A 23,738-nucleotide genomic window follows, 5' to 3' on the forward strand; every position below is an offset into this window, starting at 1 on the left:
TTACAACAGAAGTGGTTCATTCTCAAGCGGTGGAGGCATTTAAGTAGATAAGCTCACATATTTCTTCCAGGAAGCAGGTGGAGATTAATGATACCAATCACCAGAGAAAAACCTTAAAAAAAAAGAAGTATGGATGAGCCATGCTGGTGGGGCAGGGTCCAAATACTGAACAACCTTTAATTAAACAGCAGGATGAAATTGAGTACAAAGGGGTACACCTGAAAAGAAATCGAAATCACAGCTGTATAAAGAAATTGATGTGGCTCAACAGGTGTGTGATGCAAATCTCTGGAGTTCCAGTGAACTGCAATGATGGTGGCTGTCAAGAGGATGGACCAGACTCCTTTCAGTGGTGCCCAGTGACAGGATGAGGGGCACCGGGTACACACTGAAGCACAGGAGGTTCTATCTGAATATGAGGAGAAACTTCTTTCCTTTGAGGTGCCAGAGCCCTGGAACAGGCTGCCCAGAGAGGTTGTGGAGTCTCCTTCTCTGGAGACATTCAAACCCACCTGGACACATTCCTGTGTGATCTGCTCTGGTGAACCTGCTTTAGCAGGTGGGTTGGACTGGATGATCTCCAGAGGTCCCTTCTAACTCCAACCATTCTGTATCAGTCAGCTGTATCCTACTTTTGTTATCAAAACAAATGTAGAATCACAGAATGGTTGGGGTTGGAAGGGACCTTCAAATATCATTTAGTCCAACCCACCTGCCATGGGCAGGGATACCAGGTTGCTCAAAGCTCCATCCAACCTGGACTTGAACACGTCCAGTGATGGGGCATCACAACTCCTCTGGCAGTTTGGTTTCTGTGCTAATTTGGTGACAGTTCAGTTTAAGTACCGACTTTGCAATTGTGAGTGCACCATTTGTCTCTTCAGGCTGGTTAGACTTTTCAGATGAACATTTTTTAATCTAAAAATGAGATTTCATGTTGCTACCTTGTTTACAGATCCTAAGAAGAAAGCTACTGAAGTGTGAAAGGTAGTACCTTTATCTTTAGAAACAGCTGATGATATTAAAGGAATTCCAGGGCTCTGCAACCATCCAACTTTCTGCAGGCAATTGCCAGTCCTTGAACCATAATGTGAGAGTCGTTGAACGAAAAAAAATTCTTATTAATCACAAGAGCTGGGAGCAAAGCCAAATGCTGGGCCATAACGGTTATAACTATGCTGCTTATGTTAGGCAGAAGTAAATTATTGGCATACTTGAAGTTTTAGAGGCTTGGGAAGTTGATGCATTTTTGTCTGAATTTTTAAAATAAATGAATAAAGAGGAAAGATGTTTCTTGTCTATTTCTTGCTTTTGTAGCAGATAACTAGACTGAAACTGTTGAAAAACCGTAGTGATTTGAGCTACCTGTCCACAATATGAACTCCCAAAGTCCTGATATTTCTTGGGATAGGAGAAAGAGCGTGGTGTCACCAAGTATTGCTGAATACAAGCATTTGCTTGGCATACAGTAGCAGTCCTGAAACAAGAGATTACTCAGTGCATATTGCATCCTACAAAACAATACAGAATGTTTTTTAGTGTCGTTGGCTTGGTGTTTGCTAAAATTTCTGCTTTAGCTTTAACTATATGATATAGTTTTATAGTGAAACAGAAGCAAAGCAAATGGAAATTTAAGAATTTTATAAAGAAAAGGGATAAGGAAAATTTACTTGGGTATAAGTGTGGTAAAATGAAAATCGTGTGCAAAATGAAGTATGTGGCTGCTAATAGCTGCAGATTGCTATGTATCGAACTGCTCTATTTTGAGAGCACTTATCTATAGGAAGGAACCATTGCTTTTAACCTCTTTTGATTTATTCTCCCCTAAATGGTTTCCATCAAATTAGAGGTTTATATGTAGGAAGTCCAGATTGACCACGTTTCTCAATATCCCTTAGAGAGAGTCTGTGGATTGTCACTTGGTTTGTTCAGCCTGGAGAAGAGGAGACTGAGGGGAGAGCTCATGGCGGCCACAGCTTTCTCACAAGGGGAGGAGGAGGGGCAGGGCTGAGCTCTTCTCTCTGGTGACCAGTGACATGGTGTGAACTGTGGGGTTGTCCTGTGCAGGGACAGGAGTTGGACTCCATGATCCTTGTGGGTCCCTTCCAACTCAGGACATTCTATGATTCTATGATTATGGACTTAGAGAATGACATTCCCAAGGCATGTACCTTTCTTTAACACAGAGACAGTGTGAAGCAGTGCCACAGGGCAAGAAACTGGACTCTACAAGATACTAATTATTTTTATATGTCCTACTTAGTTTTAAAAAACTTGTCCATAAGAAGAATAAAATCTCCATCTGGTTACCGCTATGCTTGCCCATCACTGGACTTGTTGCCTTCTTACCAGCTGCTCTGGACACAAGATTCTATGACGAGCAGCTTCAGTTTCATCATGCTTTTAATATGTTGTTACTGATACATTTTTCACATCAGGAAATGAAAATGATTTTGATGAAGAGCAGCGCTGTTTTTAGCTGTTAAGATAGGATTAGTCTGCTTTCCAATTCTTGTTTCTAAACAAAATCTCTGCCAACTGGAAATTATCCAGTTGGTTTGAAAAATGACATGGGAGCAGCTGGGTCAGGAATATTTGCTTTTTCAGCCTGGAGTTTCTTACATCTGCCTAATAAAACAATAAAATCTCTGTAAGACTGAAATTCCCTCATCTGTATCCAGTCTGGTAGTGGACAGTGGCTGTTTAGTGAGATAACAAACCACAGCGTCTTTTTCTGCTCTTACCCTGTTTCCCCCAAAATAAGACCTACCCTGAAAATAAGCCCTAGCATGATTTTTCAGGATTTTTGAGGATGCTCAAAATATGAGCCCCACTTAAAAAATAAACTCTAGTTACAGGTCATTAAAAAGTCAATTTAAATAGTGTCCAGGCAGCTATACATGTAAAGAAGTAAGCATCTTTTAGAGCAAAAATTAATATAAGACCCTGTCTTATTTTGGGGGATACAGGTTTGTACCTGATACAGAGCCCAGGTCTGTCGTCTCAGGAACCACGTCTTTGGTGCTGAGAACCTGCTCACCAAGTCCACCCAAAAATTCTCTTTGGCCAACACAAGCCCAGTTTTCTAACACTTGCTAAATTCTCGTTTTCATTAAGTACTGTAAAAGTAGTTCTAGAGGCTAATTAAACATTGTGGTGTATAATGAAAATATACTATAACTTTTTTTTTAATTAGGCAGGTAGACCACTTTATGGCATTTTTTTGATATTTCGGCATCTGTGCAGCTTGGGATCCTGGAGTCCTCTAAAGACTGTGACCTCTGGTGGGGGAAAAAACAGCGTCTTTAAGCATAAAAATATTTCAAGCACATTTTATTTTTCACTATAATGTATTCTAAATTGAAAGCATCTTCAGTTTCTGTAGGACAGTGCTGACATGGGTGTTACAATGACAATCAGAAGCAGTATGGAGGGAAGAGTGGATCATCTGTCTCTATGCAGATGCTTTCCATTCGTTTGCTGCCACGATCTGCAAAAATCAAATTCACGGTTAAACTCGTCAGAGAGATAACAGCATTAAGATCAATTATACCCAGCAGATTGGAGCTCATCTGAGGGCTGCAAATCAGGGAATGTGGGAGGACGATAGACTTGCAGTGTTTTGTGGTTGCCTCTTTCAGTGCAATGTGTAAATATATTCAGTTTAGTCTATGGAATTTCTGCCATTTGAAGTTCAGAGGAACAGACTATTACCTGTAGTTATCCTCTCTTATTTTTATATATATCTATATATATATAGATATATATGTATAGATATATATAGGTTCCAGTATAAGTTGGGGAATGACCGATTAGAGAGCAGCGTAGGGCAAAGGGACCTGGGGGTCCTGGTGGACAGCAGGATGACCATCAGCCAGCACTGGGCCCTTGCGGCCAGGAAGGCCAATGGTACCTGGGGTGGATTAGAAGGGGGGTGGTCAGTAGGTCAGAGAGGTTCTTCTGCCCCTCTACTCTGCCCTGGTGAGACCACATTTGGAATATTGTGTCCAGTTCTGGGCCCCTCAGTTCCAGAAGGACAGGGAACTGCTGGAGAGAGTCCAGCGCAGGGCAACAAAGTTGCTGAAGGGAGTGGAGCATCTCCCTTACGAGGAAAGGCTGAGGGAGCTGGGGCTCTTGAGCTTGGAGAAGAGACTGAGGGGTAACCTCATTAATGTTTATAAATATATACAGGGTGAGTGCCAGGAGGATGGAGCCAGGCTCTTCTCGGTGGCAACCAGTGATAGGACAAGGGGTAATGGGTTCAAACTGGAACACAAAAGGTTCCACTTAAATTTGAGAAGAAACTTCTTCTCAGTGAGGGTGACAGAGCCTGGCCCAGGCTGCCCAGGGAGGTTGTGGAGTCTCCTTCCCTGGAGACATTGAAACCCACCTGGACACCTTCCTGTGTAACTTCATCTAGGTGTTCCTGCTCCGGCAGGGGGATTGGACTGGATGAGCTTTTGAGGTCCCTTCCAATCCCAAACATACTGTGATACTGTGATATCTCAGTTTCCCTGTTGTATACAGTGAGTTCCTTGGATTATCTTCTATATAAACGAACAGAAAAAATTGAAATGGGAAAAATGCCTGGTCTATTCGCTTACAAAACCCCAGGAAAAATGATTAGGCTAAAATTTTAAATCACAGCCATCTCCTAAATCAACTGTGTAACAAGGCCGATAATGAGCGGGGGGATTGGACTGGATGAGCATTTGAGGTCCCTTCCAATCCCAGACATTCTGTGATTCTGTGATACACACACACTGATGTATTTCAATTTTTGATAGCACAATTTCTGTTGTGAGGAAATTCTATATCCTGTGTAATGATAAAAAAGATTTTTTTCTCTTCAAATCATAGAATCATGGAATGTCCTGAGTTGGAAGGGACCCACAAGGATCATCAAATAAATGCATCAAGCTCAAATCATTTCTTACAAGCAGTTAGTGAAGGAAAGACTAAAAGAGTAAAATAGGTTAAAAAGAAAATATATAAAAGAATTGATGATGAAGATGGATTTTCACTGGCAAGCTACAGAAGGAGACTTTCACGGATCATAAAAGCCCTTTCTGGAAATCATTTTGCTTAAGAGATTGCAACAACTCAACATATATTTTCTGTCTCAGTTTTAAAGAGATGTTATGGTTTCTGAACTATGTTTTAAGGTTGTTTATTTCACCTTATTCTCCTGTTCCATTATCCATTATTTCCCCACTTAAAATGCTTTTCTATTTTAAAGTGAAATTAGGAACTAGAACAAGTATTTTAAGAAAACTATTTTGATCTCTACTTATCTTGCCGTATTAACCAAGCACAAAATGCTGAAAGCTGTGGGGTGGTGTAAATGTCTCCCACGTGATCCTGGACCCTCAAATTCTGGAGGTACAAGGGACAGAACAGGTCAGAGTATGGCTGAAATAATTGTCCCCCCATACTGGGCACTGGTGGGCCACACTGTGAATCCTGGGTCAGTTTTGGGTTGCTCAGGACAAGAAAGACCTTGAGGTGCTGGAGAGAGTTCAGAGAAGGGAACGGAGCTGGGGAAGGGTCTGAAGCACAAGTGTGATGGGAGCAGCTGAGGGAACTGGGGGGTTCAGCTGGAGAACAGGAGCTGAGGGGAGACCTTATCACTGTCTACAACTGCCTGAAAGGAGGTTGCAGCATGGAGGGGGTTGGTCTCTTCTCCCAAGTGACAAGTGATAGGATGAGTGGAAATGGCCTTAAGTTGCACCAGGGGAGGTTTAGGTTGGATATTAGGAAAAGATTCTTCCTGGAAAGGGCTGTGGGGCATTGGAACAGGCTGCCCGGGGCAGTGGTGGAGTCAGCATCCCTGGAGGGGTGTAAAAGACGTAGAGATGAGGTTCTTAGGGACATGGTTAAGTGCTAGAGTTAGGTTATGGTTGGACTCAGTGATCCTGAAGATCTCTTCCAACCAAAATGATTCTATGAAATGGAGCCAAAGAAATGGATTCCCATGTCCTCTGTTTGTAAGCAGAAAGCTGCTTCTGTGTATGCCTTTGGTATTTTCCAGCTCAAGGATGATTTTTTTCTTAGTTTTCTTTTTGCCTCTTCCTTACATTTATTTCTGATACTTTCTTTTTTTCAATACCGTTAGGCTTGGAATGCTATCCACATGTAATTTAAGTGGGTTCACTACAGACTCCATTCACTTGTTCAACTGCAGATAGCCTATTATTGTCCACGGTGCATTTTTATCATACAAAGAGACTCCAGCCTTAGAAGCTGTATCTTCCAGGAGCTGCTCACATATACCCAGACAACAGACCTGCCTGAGTGATTTGCCAATGAGGTGTAAGATGGCAAATGAGAGACAGTCCACACAGACTGCAAAGAATAAGAAACAGTCAAATAGCACAAGCAGGGGGTTACGCAGTGCTCACTGCAATGGCAAGAGGGGACGGTGAGAAGCCCTTTGGTTTATGTTTGAGTGCAGAAATGCAAAGTAAGACTAACACCTTCAGTGAAAACTCAGTATTTCTGTCTCTGAATACACTGTTTTCCTTTGTATTTAAAGTTGCATTTCAGCAAAGATTGTTTTTTTCACTAAACTGAGGAGGAAGTGCATTGGTGGATCAATTGGTTTTCCCTTGTACCTTTTTTTTTTTGATGTTTAAGTAACATTTATAGAGAAGCATGAGATCAGATTCTTTTCCGCTCTCTCCCTCTTTTTTTGTCAATAGTCACTTTCAAAATTGTCCGTATCCTTTCTAAATCCAGACAAGTTGAAATTATATTTTTAGTCTTGTTAGTGCAGTTTGCAGTAGTTGGGGGAGAGGGAAAGGAAAAAGCATTCCCCATGACCGTGATGAGAAACAGCTGAAATGCTATAAACGTTGATCTCTGTAGGTAACATAGCAAATCGGGAACAGGCAAGGCAAGCGTTTTATTTGTTTAAACTGTCCCATGGCTATTTTCTGTTTATTTTTCTAGTTTAACTGGGTTGACAGAGATAGGGAATGAATAGGATGTAATTTATGATTGTTCTACAACATTACAGCTCCAGGAGTATAAATAAAACAGAGTTTCTCAGCTCTTAGTGTTCTCTTTAATATATGTCACTCTTGCATTTAGCATTCTGTTCAGTGAGGTCCTGATTCTGCGTCACTGACAGCAATAGAGGCCTCCCCTGACACTTCAACAGTCTCAGTAACAGATTTTTGAGAGATCACAGAATCCCAGAGTGGTTGGGGTTGGCAGGGACCTCTGGAGATCATCCAGTCCAACTCCCCCTGCTAAAGCAGGTTCACCAGAGCAGATCACACAGGAATGTGTCCAGGTGGGTTTGAATATCTTCAGAGGAGGAGACTCCACAGCCTCTCTGGGCAGCCTGGTCCAGGGCTCTGGCACCTCAGAGGAAAAGTTTCTCCTCATATTCAGATGGAACCTCCTGTGCTTCAGTCTGTGCTCATTGCCCCTCATCCTGTCATTGGGCACCACTGAAAAGAGTCTGGTCCATCCTCTTGACACCCACCCTTGAGATATTTATAAACATCGATGAGATCCCCTCTCAGCTTCTCCAGGCTGAACAGACCCAGCTCTCTCAGTGTCTCCTCATCAGAAAGATGCTCCAGACCCCTCATCATCTTCATAGCCCGCTGCTGGACTCCCTCCAGTAATTCCTTGTCCTTCTTAAACTGGGGAGCCCAGAACTGGACACAGAACTCCAGATGTGGCCTCATCAGGGCAGAGCAGAGGGGGAGGAACAACCTCCCTCAACCAGCTGGTCACACTTTTCCTAATGCACCCCAGGTACCATTGGCCTTCGTGGCCACAAGGGCACATTACTGGCTCATGGTCAATCTGTTGTTGACTAGAACTCCCAAGTCCTTCTCTGCAGAGCTGCTTTCCAGCAGGTCCATCCCCAACCTGTACTGGTGCCTGGGGTTGTTCCTCCCCAGGTGCAGGACCCTGCACTTGCCCTTGTTGAACTTCATCAGGTTCTTCTCTGCCCAGCCCTCTAGCCTGTCCAGGTCTCGCTGGATGGCAGCACAGCCTTCTGGTGCATCAGCCCTTCCTCCCACTTTGGTATCATCAGCAAACTTGCTGAGGGTGCACTCAGTCTCTTCATCCAGGTCACCAATGAGCAGTGTGAACAGGACTGGACCAAGCACTGACCCCTGGGGAATCCAGCTAACTACAGACCTCCAGCCAGACTCTACACCATTGATCACAACCCTCTGAATGAGATACTTGCATAGAGATATTTTTATGGATGCTCTGACTGGGATTTTATATGCTTATAGAAGAAAGATGCTTCTGAATGAGTTACAAGAACATGGGTTCTGCTGCTCTGGTTGCCCAAAAGTGGGTACTGTGATTATAAGCATCTGTCCTCAGTGTCACAACACAGAAGAGGGAAGTTATATCCCAGAAGGGCTGAGGAGATGAAACTTGAGTTGTCAAAGATCAGTGAACAATAGTATAATAAGAGGATGGATATTTATTTAGCATTTCTTACTGTCCCTAACTTTACATGGTTAGCATGAATACATAATGCAGAACTTTAATCTGAGTTTCCTTTATAAGTTTGACTACTAGTCCCGTATTTATTATTGTCCCTAGCACTTCATTTGGCTTTTCCAGGAGTCCCAGCTAACTGCTCTTATGAGAGATACCAGCTTGCATGTCCATTAGCATTTTTAGTCTGAGCTGGGGATTCTCACGAGGTGACTTTCCTCTTGATCTCCATTAACTGTGCTTTTTGTTCACATCACAGGGCAGTTCATGAACGGGATGCCTTTCAGCTGAAATTAATACAGACGATGCACTTCAGGCGTGTGCTTAATATTCTCCAGCTGCTAATGGGCTTTCAGTCCATGGCACCTGATCAGAAAGTCCTCAGCGCCAACTGTTTTGTTGTAGAGATCTGCTGCTATTGGAACAACCTCATTGATGTAAACGTAGCAACTATTGGTAAAAACTAATTAAAATTGTTTTTCTTCCATAACTTTATTTGCTAAATTAAGATAATAGGGACTTTAGGAATTATTGAAACAGGCTAAATGTATAGATAGCAATTTGTTCCTTGTGCTACCAGTTAATTGTTGAGCTTAAATGCTTGCAGCAATAAGACAAAATCGATAGTATTGTACTATGTACGTTCTAAAATCCAATGCAGACAAGCTCCTTGGGAGTTCATTACATACATTATCTACTCGTTTATTGTTTGAATTCTTAAAATCAAGCAAACCAAAAAAGGCGCTTTTTTCAGTCTGAATCTTTTGTTCACGTCTTTGTTATTAGCATTGCTTTTGTTGTTCTAAAGCCAAAATGTAAGGCTGCTATTTAGAAAACAGAAATTGCATTTAATCCTCTGCAAACCCGCTCTTGCCTTTTTTATTTTTCACTGCCAAATACAATGAAAATGAAAAAAAAAATAAGTGATGCACAAAAAGGTACCCAGTCCAGAAATCAAAAGTAGCTTCTCAGAGAACAAAGAACGATGTCTCTGCAGAACACATTGTAGCACTGGAGGCAAAAATAATAGACCTCGTCATATAATGTGCACTTGGCCAGACGGTTTGAAAGGGCACTAATACAGCATCTGGAACTGGAGTACGTCAAATACGGAGTGCTTGGAAATATGTTGCTGGTGATACAGTAAAATAGCAGCGCTGGGATAAAGAAGAAATGTAAAGTGTGGATTTTTCTTTTAGCTCACTCGTTGAGTGTGAAATTGAATTGAGAATTCTCCAAACTATATTAAATCACCCCCTTGGCATTGCCACAGGAACAATTTATTTCATCTTGAAGGAGCCTTTGGTTTCCAGATCAGTGGAGCCAGGCAGGAGGAATGTGCGTCACACTGAGGTAAACAGGGATGTGAGCTGGTTAAAAACAGAAAAGGCAACGCAGCAAAATTCTGTGCCCCTGACATTTGTCAGCCTCTTCTGAAATGTGAATGCCATTTCCATTAAGCTTTGGGGCAGATATTATCTTTGTACCTTCTTTTGTGCTGATAAGTTGGAAGCTGAACAGAAATGCATTTAGTTCAGCTGATTTTTGAAGAGGCAAGTCTGCTTTGGTTTGTTCACCAGGAGGTTTGCAGTGCTATTGCAGCTGTTGTCATAGAATCATACAACAGTTTGGGTTGGAAAGGGACCTTCAAAGGTCATCTAGTCTAACCCCCCTATGGTGCCTTGGTGGACTGTCCCCATACAGGAGGATGGGTAGTGATGGGTGGTTCTTAATCCTGGTGCAAGATGGAACTACTGAGCTTCTTCCAGCTTCCTTACTTGTTTTTGTCATCGCAAGATTTTGTGAGATGATGAATTCCTAATGTTTGTACCACATTGTGTAGTGTCTGTTCTACTTTGAGGACAGGCTGAGAGAGAGAGTTGGGGTGTTCAGCCTGGAGAAGAGAAGGCTCCGAGGAGACCTTATTGCAGCCTTTCTGTACTTAAAATGGGCCAATAAGAAAGATGGGGACAGACCTTTTAGCAAGGCCTGCTACGACAAGACCAAGGGGTGATGGTTTTAAACTAGAGGAGGGGAGATTCAGGCCAGACATGAGGAAGAAATTGTTTGTGCTGCGGGTGGTGAGATCCTGGTCCAGGTTGCCCAGAGAGGTGGTGGATGCCCCATCCCTGGAGACATCCCAGGCCAGGCTGGACAGGGCTCTGAGCAACCTGATCTGGGTGAAGATGTCCCTGCTCATGGCAGGGGTTGGACTGGATGAGCTTTGGAGGTCCCTTCCAACCCCAGCTACTCTCTGATTCTCAAAGTCTCTCTGGAACAAGACAGTCTATAAGCGGTAAGCATTATATCAAATATTTCTGCTGTCAGAATGGTTTTGGCAGAAACTGAAGGCAAAACCCTGGATGCAGCCCCAGAGTCTAAGAGTTCTCTGCAGGTGCCTCCAGAGCAGCTCCAGCATGTGAGGGTAACACGTGTGAGCCCCAGACCGGGGCTCTGGGCAGAACAGGGTTTTTGGCCAACGTGGGTTCTGTTTAGGGCTGGTTCATTGCGAAGAGCAGAGCAAGGAAGTCATTTAGGACTTATGGGAGTTCTTGCCATGTAAGGAATTTTCACATATGAGTTATATCCAGCTGCTTGCTGCTTTTCTGTGGCTCATGAAATAATTCTTAAAAGCACTTGAGGTGAACCCAGCTCTTTAAAGTTCTGACTAGATGAATGAGCCCCTTTTTATTTTCCCTTTTTATTTTTTGACCTTCAGAGCTACAGAAATTCACACTGCTATCCCATAATCTCTTCTTTCACTCCTTTTCGGGAAAGTAATCAGCCTTTTTGCTACTTCGGGGCCCATGGCATTTTGAAATGTTATGGGTCTAGTGCTAAATAACCTCCTCCGTTTGAGCCTAAACCTTATAATGGGCAGTCTTTGTTTCATAGCAGCGCTCTTAGTTACTTTAATTCACATAATTTGGATAATCTCTGTATGTTCTATGAAATTCCATCTTCTTGTGCCACGTGAGGGATCTGCGGTGTTGCAACCAGCGTGGAAACAGAAAACATGTGATTCTGAGATACGAGTTGATTTCTTACAGGAAAATGTATATCTGGTACAGAACTAATTTCAGAAAAGATATTTTTCAGAATTTTAAGTGATATACCTTGACTTCAGTAAAGCCTTTGACACAGTCTCCCACAGCATACTCACAGCTAAGTTGAGGAGGTGTGGTCTAGACAATAGAGTAGTGAGGTGGGTTGCAAACTGGCTTAAGGAGAGAAGCCAGAGAGTGGTGGTCAATGGTGCGGAGTCCAGTTGGAGGCCAGTATCTAGTGGAGTGCCTCAGCGGTCAGTACTGGGGCCAATATTATTCAATATATTCATTAACGATTTGGATGAGAAAATTGAGTGTACTATCAGCAAGTTTGCTGATGACACCAAGCTGGGAGGAGTGGCTGACACGCCAGAGGCTGTGCTGCCATCCAGAGACCTGGACAGGCTGGAGAGTTGGGCAGGGAAAAGTTTAATGAAATATAACAAGGGAAAGTATAGAGTCCTGCATCTGGGCAGGAACAACCCCAGATTCCAGTATAGGTTGGGAAACTACGTATTAGAGAGCAGTGTAGGGGAAAGGGACCTGGGGGTCCTGGTGGACAGCAGGATGACCATGAGCCAGCACTGGGCCCTTGCAGCCAGGAAGGCCAATGGTACCTGGGATGTATTAGAAGGGGGATGGTCAGTAGGTCGAGAGAAGTTCTCCTTCCCCTCTACTCTGCCCTGATGGAATATTGTGTCCAGTTCTGGGCCCCTCAGTTCCAGAAGGACAGGGAACTGCTGGAGAGAGTCCAGCGCAGGGCAACAAAGATGATGAAGGAAGTGGAGCATCTCCCTTATGAGGAAAGGCTGAGGGAGCTGGGGCTCTTTAGTTTGGAGAAGAGGAGACTGAGGGGTGACCTTATTAATGTTTATAAATATATAGAGGGTGAGTGCCAGGAGGATGGAGCCAGGCTCTTCTCGGTGGCAACCAGTGATAGGACAAGGGGTAATGGGTTCAAACTGGAACACAAAAGGTTCCACTTAAATTTGAGAAGAAACTTCTTCTCAGTGAGGGTGACAGAGCCTGGCCCAGGCTGCCCAGGGAGGTTGTGGAGTCTCCTTCCCTGGAGACATTGAAACCCACCTGGACACCTTCCTGTGTAACTTCATCTAGGTGTTCCTGCTCCGGCAGGGGGATTGGACTGGATGAGCTTTTGAGGTCCCTTCCAATCCCAAACATACTGTGATACTGTGATATCTCAGTTTCCCTGTTGTATACAGTGAGTTCCTTGGATTATCTTCTATATAAACGAACAGAAAAAATTGAAATGGGAAAAATGCCTGGTCTATTCGCTTACAAAACCCCAGGAAAAATGATTAGGCTAAAATTTTAAATCACAGCCATCTCCTAAATCAACTGTGTAACAAGGCCGATAATGAGCGTAAACACACTGAATAATAAAATGTAATTTGTGTTCTGAGTTCTGGGGCTCTAATCCAAAGCTTGCTGGTGTCTGTGGAAAGATTTCCAGCGATATGAATGAGGACTTGGCATTTTTCCTGAACGAACACAATACCAGTGGAGCTATTTGTGAAAGAAATGTCGGGAAATAAATCACAGGAACTTGCTGCGTTGGAATCTGATTCACACATTAATTCAGGCAGTCACGTTTTACAACGCTTGTTGTATCAACGCTTTGTCACAGTCGCTCGCATGGACTCACCAAATTCAATGTTAAACAAAAAAATTGTCACTGCTGTGATTGGAAAGTTGTTTCTGGATCATTACTCTGCTCTTTGAAACCTTTAATTTCTGGACTAAATCTATTTATGCCATTTGTTTCCACTTTTTAATGCCAACACAGCCTTCTAGTCTTCATACAGAATATTTTGTCTTTATGCAGTTCTGGTAAACTACTGAGGATTGTCCCATCTCCTCTCAGGCTTTGCTTTGTTTTGCTAAATAAGCCGAGCATTTTCACTTCTTATTCAGTAAGCTGCTCATTCCCAGTAGCCTTTATCTGAATCTGTTCCCATTTGGCTTAATCTACCTGGGATACAGGCAACAAAACCTGCATTTTTCATGAGGTATAATAGTGCTCCATGTAATGTTATTAACACTTTCCTTGCTTTACTGGAAATAATTTTCCAGATACATCCAGTATCTTTTTGCCTCCTTATGGCTGTATCACTTACAGAGTCTTGGTACCCAGGTGAGCTCCTATTTAGTAATAAAACCAGTTTTTAGTCCTGGTGTGTGTGGCTTTGCCCTTGTACTCTGAGGCTCTTGGCTTGTGTCTGGTACCACAGAGCTCGTTTCTTCCTCAGATGATGCTGTTTGTCCTCTGCATTGGATGTCATAAACAATAACAAGCGTGAGTAATCAGCAGCCTTAATTAGTGCGTTCATATTTTGTGCTAATTTTGGTAATTAAAAGAAATTAAAAAATCAACTTCTGAAACTGGTCGAGGTGGTAAATGATGGGTAATGGGAGCTGATGGAGGGTGACAGGAAAGAAGTGGGGAAAGGTTTGCGGTGTTGATCTATTGAAAGCTACTTCCATTTGCCAGAGGATTAACTGTGTCTCACAGAGACATGCCTGGGATGGATGAAAACATGCCAAAATAAATAAACAGAAAATAAATGCATAACTCATGACTTTCTGCATTTTGACTTTTTAAGAGTAGCAACACTGTTGCTTAACTTCAGATGTTCCTTTATTTTTTTCTTTTTTTTTTTTTTTCCAGAAGTTTTCAAAGTGTTCTGAAAGTTTAAAGACTTGTTTTCGGAAAGCATTTTAAAAATACTGGATCCTAAAAGTACTTTGTGCTTTTAGTCCTGAATGGAGAGGGCTATGAGTCTTGAATAATTCATCTACAAAACCTGAAAGGGAGAGAGTTTGCTTAGGTCTTTAAAATGTGTATGATACATTTTCTTATAGATTGGAGTGACTCGGAAAGACTTTCATCCAGAAACAACATTCAGCAGATACTACAAGTCACAGGCAATAGCAATTTAGGCATAAGGCGTTTTCTGGGAATTAATATCAAGCTGGGATGGCTCAAGATGCAGCTGAGGACCATTAACTATGCTGATGATTAATGACCTCTGCTGAGGTCATTGTTATTATCAGCTGAAAATGTAGAAAAATTCAGATGTGTGAATCTTTTTAATGGGAGCTGCGGTTTCAGTCGATGTGGTAGATGTGTCCCCATGGTGGACAGACTGTGCTCCATAAATATCAAATAAAGGCCTTGATTTCTCTCGTCCCCCTGACATTTTTAGGGGTGTTAATCAAAGCTGGATCTCTAAAGCTGTGCTGGTATCAAATTGAAAAGTAAGCAGAATAAAGTCCATATTCTCCCAGTATTACATTTGGCGTCCGGTACTTAATCAGCTTTATTTGGAGATGCTCCCATCTGTCCCTTTCGATGCCTATGAGAGTGCACCTTGGTATTGTCCCAAAATATGTCCAGAACATTGCTTGTGTTCACTGTTCTTGGACCCACGTTTGCAATCACGTCCCCAAATTCTTTTGCATTATGTCCCCAATGAAGATCTAGTTCTGGGTTGTCATATTTGCTGAGGGGACAGACACACAGGGCTGACCCATGCAGGAAAATACTGCTGTGTCAATACAGGGAGAATCTATTGCCTAATAAATAGTCAGTCATAATAGATACTGACTTACCAGTGTCCAAACAAGTTGGTTTGTTCCACACTGGTTGGTTTGGAGATCTTTTTAATATGATGAATGATTTATTTATTGACTTTTAGGGAAATGAAGACCTGCTACAGGGGGCTAGGAAATGTTCACCTTGCTGCTTAGTTTTAGTCTATGCATGACTTTTGTTATAATACCTTGATCATTGCATATATGTGTATATATATGTATATATATATAAATCACATATATATGTGTACATACACAAAAATACCTTGATGTCTTATATATACATATAAGTAAGTTTGTTTACTTCAAGGTGCTTTTTAAAAGATACTGAAGAAGTCTGAAATAGGTAATATAGGTAACATAAGGACAATAGCTGTAATTAGTCACTGTTATCTTTTATTTAGATGACACGCAGTACTGCATGTTTCCGAACACTGTGTAAATCCTACTTCACACATTCGCTGGTCCCCTGCCCCTTTCTTTTCCCCCAACCCTTTTTCCCTGCTCATTTTGGAGGTTGTAGCATCAAAATTCCATGCAGGACGGGACTGAGATGACAGCTGCTTTCAACTGACCTTTACACAAATGTCACTGGATGTTGACTTGTGCTCAGGAAAATGGAATTTTTGCAGAACTGTAAGCAAAACGGTTAAAAAAAAAACATAACCGGTGTGAAATGTTGACAATTTGAACGTTAAGTGGTGCGACTAGACCTGCTTGTACAACCCTTATCAACTTCACGCTGTTTGTGGGATTCATTCACCCTCACCCGAACCACTGAGCTCTCTCCTCTCTCTTTTATTTTTAAATGTTTCTCCTCCGAAGTATCTCCTGTGGTGAGCGGAAGAGGTGAGCGAGGTCAGGCAAAATGAAACGAAAATCACGACGGCTTAATAGACCCCAGGGAGGTTCCTTTGAAAGGCTGCCAGGGATGGAACATTGATTCTGGGGAAGAAGACCACAGAGTTGGCAGCAAATAAAAGGAGATCTGGTACACGTGCATTAGTGTTTCATGCTCCTCACCGCAAAACTGCTTTTTATATTCCGGTTAACTCTTTAACAAGCGTCTCATGCTGGCGGTAGGCGCTCCCTCCCTGATATTAGTGCTCCCTGATCAGCTTCTCTGTGCTTCAGCATACATTTTTCTAAGATGTTCTGGACTCTTTGTCTTGCTTGTAAGATCAACAGATGAGAACTGAAGTACTGATGAGATTATATAAATTGCATTTTCTATCAAAAATAGCATGGTCAGCAGGACAACGGCAGTGATCCTTCCCCTGTACTCTGCATTGGGGAGGCCACACCTGGAGTATTGTGTTCAGTTCTGGGCCCCTCAGGTCAGGAAAGAGATTGAAGTGCTGGAGCGGGTCCAGAGAAGAGCAACGAGACTGGGGAAGGGACTTGAACACAAGACCTATGGGGAGAGGCTGAGGGAGCTGGGCTTGTTCAGTCTGGAGAAGAGGAGGCTTAGAGGTGAGCTCAGCACTCTCTAGAACGACCTGAAGGGCAGTTCTAGCCAGGTGGGGATTGGGCTCTTCTCCCGGGCAGTCAGCAATAGGACAAGGGGGCATGGGCTTAAACCCTGCCAGGGGAAATTGAGGCTGGAGATTAGAAAGCAATTCTTTGCAGAGAGAGTGGTCAGGCGTTGGAATGGCTGCCCAGGGAGGTGCTGGACTCACCAGCCCTGGAGGTTTTTAAGCTGAGATTGGACATGGCACTTAGTGCCATGATCTGGTCAATGGACTGGAGTTGGACCAAGGGTTGGACTCGATGATCTCTGAGGTCTTTTCCAACCCAGTCGATTCTGTGATTTCAGCTTCTGCAGCCTCTAAGTTATCCACTACAAGAGATAAGAAGTAGTTTTTCTGGATGAGCACAGAAGTAGTTATATTTTAAAACATGTAAAAATTTGCTTATTTGCAGATATTATTTGAATTATACAAACTTCTCCACCTGACATAATAGCCCCCAGTGTATGGAATGATGTGGCAAATCATCTCAAACACTTTTTTGTTTTTTCAAGATGAAGAACTCTTAAAATAAGGGGTTTTGCTTTGGCTAATTCTCCATCTCCTAAGACCAAATCTTGGTTGCCATAGTTGAAGTGCTGGGACTTTGGGAGACTCACTGGATGGCAGTCTGAATAATCCCAGCAAACACAATGATAACTGCTCCCTTTCGGTCTTAACGGTTTATCAATCTGTGCTTGTGTGAATGAGAAGACCTGTGCACGTGTGTCAGAAGTGATTTAAGGACATTGTTTTTATTTGATGATGTGGAGCTGGTCTCTGTGTGCACACAGTTTGCAGTGAAATTGCAGAGAGAGTCTGATCCTCCAGGGCTGCTTTGCAACTTAATCAGAGTATACATTAATTTGGCAGCTTCTCTTCACTAATGTACCTTGAATTTCTGTTGATCTCTAGGTCCACAGATATGGTACGTTTCAGACCCTTCTTTTCAAGTGTCAAAATATCCATATTTGTGTCACGTGCATTTCAACATGTTCTATAGCGACAAGGCTGAAATTTGTCTTTGGGACAGGTCACTGTTGTCAGTTATCTCATTTTTTTTTCCCAGCTGCTACAGGATTCTTAAGGAATGAACGTATATCTGTGCTAAGTATTTAAATCACAAAACATCCAGAAAAGCATAATATGGAATAGAAAATGACCCTGCAGTGTTGACATGAACGTAACTTTTAGATACAGCGGGCCTGACTTTGTCTGTCACTCTATTGTAGTTCAGCACAATGTTTTTGTACAGATGAGACCACGAATTTTCAGCCACGTGCCCTTTCCAATTTCGTTTCATAAGTCACCATTGCGATTTTGCTCAACTTTTACAAGACATTCTAGTAGCTGCTGGATTCTTGATTTGAAAACTCCTTCCCCCAAATCTTTCACAGAATTCATCATTTCTAGACCAGTGCTTTCCTTAGTTTCTTTCCACAGAGCCCCAAAGGCCACTGGCTGAAACCTCCTGGTTAAACAGTCTTTGTCACGTTTCATTTTCTCCTTTGACACAGATGGATGTGACAGAGCACAAAGTTGATCTTCAGCATTATTTCTTTTTCATTTGCAGGAAAAATTTGAAGGCCTGTTCCGTGCCTATGATGACTGCGTGACATTCCAGTTGTTTAAAAGCTTCAGGCGTGTGCGGATAAATTTCAGTAGTCCCAAGTCAGCTGCTCGTGCCAGAATAGAGCTGCACGAAACACAGTTCAGAGGGAAGAAGTTAAAGTTGTATTTTGCACAGGTAATGAAATCTGGTACCCACTTGTATGTTAGTGCATGGCTTTTATAGAAATAATGTGCAGTAACACTGAATGAAAGTAATAAAGGTTTCTCCCGTGTCCAATCTTTCTGCTAAAAGATTACTCAAACATCCTTATGTTGCCTGAGCTGTACCTGCCCAGTGGGTCTGCACTAAATTTTAAGGACCATTTTGGACCCAAGTTGCTTATTGAACACACAGAAGTTACATAGCTTAGAAATGATTTACAACATTGGGTATTTTCTGTGGATAACTCTCTAAACTAACCGTAAAATAAGTGGTAAAGTATCATAAGTTCATTAAAAATAGGGCTTAATTACGTGTTTGACTGCAACCCTGAGCCACAATCAGGCTTCCTCCTACCTTTTTTCTTTTCCTTACTGATACACACGTGAATTTTCTGAAAGGAATTTATTAAGTTCAAGGAAAAAGAAGAAGGTAGGGGCAGAAAACACCCCCCAGCCTGGGGACTCAGGTGTTTATTTCCATCTGCTGGAAGTGTCAGATGGAGGTTCAATTCTTCTTGACCAAAGGAGAGAGAACCCACATCTCCCACACACAGCCTGGGTGAGTTCTGAGCCCAGCCAGGATACTGAAAAGCGAGGGAGGTTGAGAACCCAACCATCACCTTCTCAATGTATTTTAATAAATTACTGTGGCCACTGTGGCTTATGGGATATTCGCTGGTGCTTTCCAGCGTGCTTTGAGCTGCCAGATTCGTCCTCCAGAGGTCTCAGGTTAAAGGGAGGCTCATGTGAAGGTATCAATCAAACCTAAAAGGCAGTTAAAGTTTGAGCCTTTACAGCCTGGCCAGAACAGGGGCTGTTTTGAGCTCAGGCAGAAGCAAAACCTCAGGAGGTTGGGAAACTACAGCTGTGAAAAGAAACAATAGGCTTAACGGGTTAGATGAGTTCAGAAGATCTTATAGTTGGATTTAGGTGTTGAAAATCTGCCTCAATCCTATTTTATATGCCTTAATCTCCTAGATCAGGCTCTGATTTTTTCTTGAAAGGTTTCAAAACCTGCTGTTAAGCAGATCCAAGAATCATTTCACTCTTAACTACACAATCAAGATGTTAATTGAAAACTTGAGATAACACAAGAAGAAAAATGTGCACAATAGTGATTAGTCTCCATATCTAAGCTGGTTTCCTGCAAAGCCATTTAGGTATCTGCACTACATACAGTCTTAGAAGAGCTTATTATTTGTGTCCAGGGAATGAAGATGTGGAAGCAGCACAATACCTGGAGCAGTGGATGTTGATATGGGCCTGAGCAGACTGAATAAGCACTTCCAGAACTACGAGTTCTGGGGAACACGGAGTTGAGGGACCCAAACTGGCTCTTCCCAACCCCCTTCCGATATAGCAGGGTGCTTGTCTCAGCCTTGCTGTCATGCAAATGCAGTTTATTCCTACTTGTAAACTTGCTCAGATATGGTTGCACCGTCATTAATTTATGTTAAGGCTTCTTTAATATACTAGAAAAGAGCAGGAATTAAAATAGGTAATTTAGGATGGAAATAAATTGTGGACAACTAGTTACAAATTGATAGATTCCTTTATCACTTCAGCTAAAGAGATCAAATATTCAGAAAACTTCATGAAGTTACTTATAAAGCCTTGGTGCAGGAGTTCCTGTTTTCTTGTCTAATGTTTTTATTTAGGAGTTTAGACCTGTAGATCACAATATCTCTTCAGCCTCAAAAATCACTGAACTAGCAGCTCTGGATACCAAAGGTTTGCATTTATCCTCAGAGAACATATACAGTAGGCACAAATGTTGTAGCTTTGCTCATATAACAGCCCCCCACTGTGTATTTACTGTAGAGGAACCATCTGTAAGGTTGAGACGAAATTAATCTCCAGGCCTTCTCTGCTGAGACTGACACTGAAACCCTGCCTGGGTGCCATTTGGTATGAGAAGTGTATGATTTGAGCAATCATTCCATTTACCCATCCTGTACTAAACAATGTATTTGTTGTGCTTTAAAGATTCAGACCTCTGAGACAGACGGAGACAAGCTTCATCTGGCACCGCCACAGCCTGCAAAACAGTTTCTCATCTCGCCTCCAGCCTCCCCACCTGTGGGGTGGCAACCAATAGACGATGCAACACCTGTCATCAACTACGACCTCCTCTATGCAGTTTCTAAGCTGGGACCAGGTAAGCTTGTGGTCCTTGTGTGAAAATGTGTCAGAAAAAGCAGGTGAGAAATAGCAGTGTAGATAATAACTGTAGAGGGAGTTGGCATAAAGCCTGTAAGTTGCATTAAAGCTTTGGATTTAAGTTGATGTATGTCAACAGGCGCTGAGCTCTTCTCTCTGGTGTCCAAAGACAGAACCCAAGGGAATGGCAGGAAGATGTGCCAGGGGAGGTTCAGGTTGGACATGAGGAAAAGGTTCTTCACGTAGAGGGTGCTGGACACTGGAACAGGCTCCCCAGGGAGGTGTCACGGCCCCAAGCCTGACAGTGTTCAAGAAGAGACTGGACAAGGTCCTCAGACACACGGTGTGAACTGTGGGGTTGTCCTGTGCAGGGACAGGAGTTGAACTCAATGATGCTTGTGGGTCCCTTCCATCTCAGGACATTCTGTGATTCTAGGTACAGAATGATATCTGCAGCTCGTGAGTGCTGTCTGATTGAATACCAGATCAAAGCCTGTGTACACAATTTATTGTACTTGGCTTCATGCTTAGATGAGACAACTCATGGTTTATGGGAACACTGGACAAATACTTGTCTGTGAACTTGAGGAATTTTTGCTTTAAATCGCATCTGCTCAGTACTGCATTAAAGATGCAGAATGCCACATCAAGTATCACTGCATCTCCACCAGAGTGGAGAATCTCTCACTTTTAAAGGTTTATAGAGAAACAAGTACCATTGCTCGGTCCTGGCCAGGTTGCTCTGTTGGGACTGCCCATTTTCTGTTGAAAACTAGATGCAGAAGGAATGGAATCAGCTGTAGCCTCTATCAAAATGGGTTAGATGTCAATGTGTGATGCAGACAGGACTTCTTCTGTCTTTACATCTTCAGGTGGTGTCAGGAATTGAAGCTAGCTGGGGTTTTCAAACACTTTTCCTTAGAAAACGCTTATCTGATGTAACCAACATTTTTCATAAGAGGGGATTACTTTGAGTTTAATTAAGTCATCTTTACAAACAGTTTTCTTTCAAAGCTGGTAAAGCATCCTCTTTTAAAATTTCAAAATGGAAAAGGCTCCAGTTTCAGGTCTAAACATCATCATCTAGAAATAAAGTCCAATTTACATTTGTAAACCCTAAGAAAAAATAGCTTGTAAAATTATTTTCCTGTTGAAACAAAGCACTTCAGATCCAATCCAGTAACAACTGTGGACTCGTGAAAATTTATCGGCGTTTATTTTTGAATTTCTTGTGAGATGAGAAGATTGTTTTTGTCCCAGCTGTACTGAAGATGCTGCTTTGTTGCTCTGAAACTGCCTTCCAGTTGCAGACATTTTATCACTGGGGCTTTTGTGTAACTGCACCAGAGTAACCCAGAGCTGAAGCGCGTGGGGTGCAGGAGGAGATGGTTCATGATTCACAAGGTTCGCAGGATTATCTCACATCTTTTCCACATGGGGGGAAATACATATCAGGGGAGCATCAGAGATTCCTGTGGTTTATTCCCCATCAGCAGGAAAGCCCATAGAAAAGGGCTGGCAGGTGTATTACTTATTATTATTTCCAGAATCGATGCTTTGCTTCTAAACTGCTGAATAAAAGAAATACAAAAATCCCCCTTTTTTTTTTCTTTTGATGCAGCAGTGCTATAAATGGAAATATGTAAACGAATTCCCGAGCTCGCTGGGTAATAAATCAATTCCTGTTCTAGAACAGCGGAATGTGAAATATCACCCATTGTCCCGCGCTCCGGGACAGCTTTGCGTGAAGGTCATAGTCACCCGTATTTAAGGAGCCTGCAGGGAGCGATATGAAAAGTCACTGTGTGCTCTCCGCTTTCTATTTTTAGCGCTTGTTAGAGAGATCAATTTTAGTTAACTGCAGTGGCGGCTCTAAAATAGCGCTGCAGTTCTCAGTTGTGCGTTTGCTATGTTTAGAATTTCATTGAAAACCAAATCCCACCCAAACTCGTTTCTCTGTATCACATCAGTACAACATGCTGCTGTAAATCAAATAACACTGTTACGCTCAGCTAAATTAATCTATCTTTTTTCAAAAAATACAATAAAAAAAATTCAACTATGGCTTATCAGCTTTTAAAAAATACCCACTGGCACGGTGGTTTACAGAACACTGAATGTTGGAGCCTGACTTCTGTGTCTCGAGAGGAATCTTTGCTGTGTAAAATACACTGATGTGGTATGATTAATATCTGAGGACCAGCAAAACGCATTTGAGCATGTAAATAGTGAACAGTTTAGTTGTATGTCCTCAGTACAGGATGAGTTTTCCTGACCTACTTCGCTGGGAATGCCAGACACCACTTGGACACAGCCCCATGGCACCAGCCCATTCCATGAATACGGGTCATCTCCTTTCACTGTACGCTGCCGTCATCATCGTAGCCTCAAAATTAGAGACTAAAATTGTCCCTTGGCACAAGGGCTGGAAGATTCATTCAAGAGTAGAATGCACAGGCTGGGAGCTAGTTAACAGATTGGCCGTCTTTTCCCAAGCTTAATTATGGGACAATTTTGGTGTTTGGTTTGGTTTGGTTTGGTTGTGGGGTTTTTTTAGGGTTTGTTTTTTTTCAGTCCTGTGGCTGCAGCAGGGACTGTCTGGCATCAGAGACCTGATGGGAATGGTTTCTTCTTGCTGTGCACAAAAGGAAGCTGGCTTTTGGTCCTTCAACATTAAATTGAGATCGGAGAGGGTGCATTTACTGCTCAGGGAATATCATGGCATATTTAATTAACTTTCTGGTTGATTGATGAATATTCTCACTTTCTGCTGATGCAGAAATTGAGCTTTAAATGAGGCATGAACAGAATGTCATAGACCAGTCAGAGCCAGCAACTGTGACTGTGCCTGGTTCTGACCACCAGCCTACAATTTTTTCAATATATTGCAAATAAAGAAGTGTGATCATTAATCTCTTTGATGAAAACCACTTCCACCGTCCGGAGAACTTCCAGTAGTTTAAAATACTGATGAAGATAAAAAGACTGAGGGAACTGGGGCTGTTAGGGGAGACGTTCTTGCTCTCTACAGCTACCTGAAAGGAGGTTGTAGCATGGAAGGTGTTGGGCCCTTTTCCCAAGTAACAAGTGATAGGATGAGAGGAAATGGGCTCAAGTTGCGCCAGGGGACAGTCAGATTGTATATTAGGAAAAAATT

At 42.5% G+C, this 23,738-nt stretch overlaps 1 protein-coding gene across 3 annotated transcripts in view; it reads left to right on the plus strand.

Annotated features, from left to right (window-relative positions):
• The window catches only part of RCAN2 (regulator of calcineurin 2), a 95,899-nt gene that overhangs the window by 62,412 nt on the left and 9,749 nt on the right, over nt 1-23,738 (plus strand). For all 3 annotated transcript variants that reach the window (XM_065833988.2, XM_065833989.2, XM_065833990.2), the window contains 2 exons: nt 18,222-18,395; nt 20,408-20,579. In XM_065833988.2, the coding sequence (XP_065690060.1) occupies nt 18,222-18,395; nt 20,408-20,579 (346 nt within the window). The remainder of the gene's footprint in view (nt 1-18,221; nt 18,396-20,407; nt 20,580-23,738) is intronic.

Source organism: Patagioenas fasciata, chromosome 3, assembly GCF_037038585.1.
Source record: "Patagioenas fasciata isolate bPatFas1 chromosome 3, bPatFas1.hap1, whole genome shotgun sequence".
NCBI classification, from domain to species: domain Eukaryota; kingdom Metazoa; phylum Chordata; class Aves; order Columbiformes; family Columbidae; genus Patagioenas; species Patagioenas fasciata.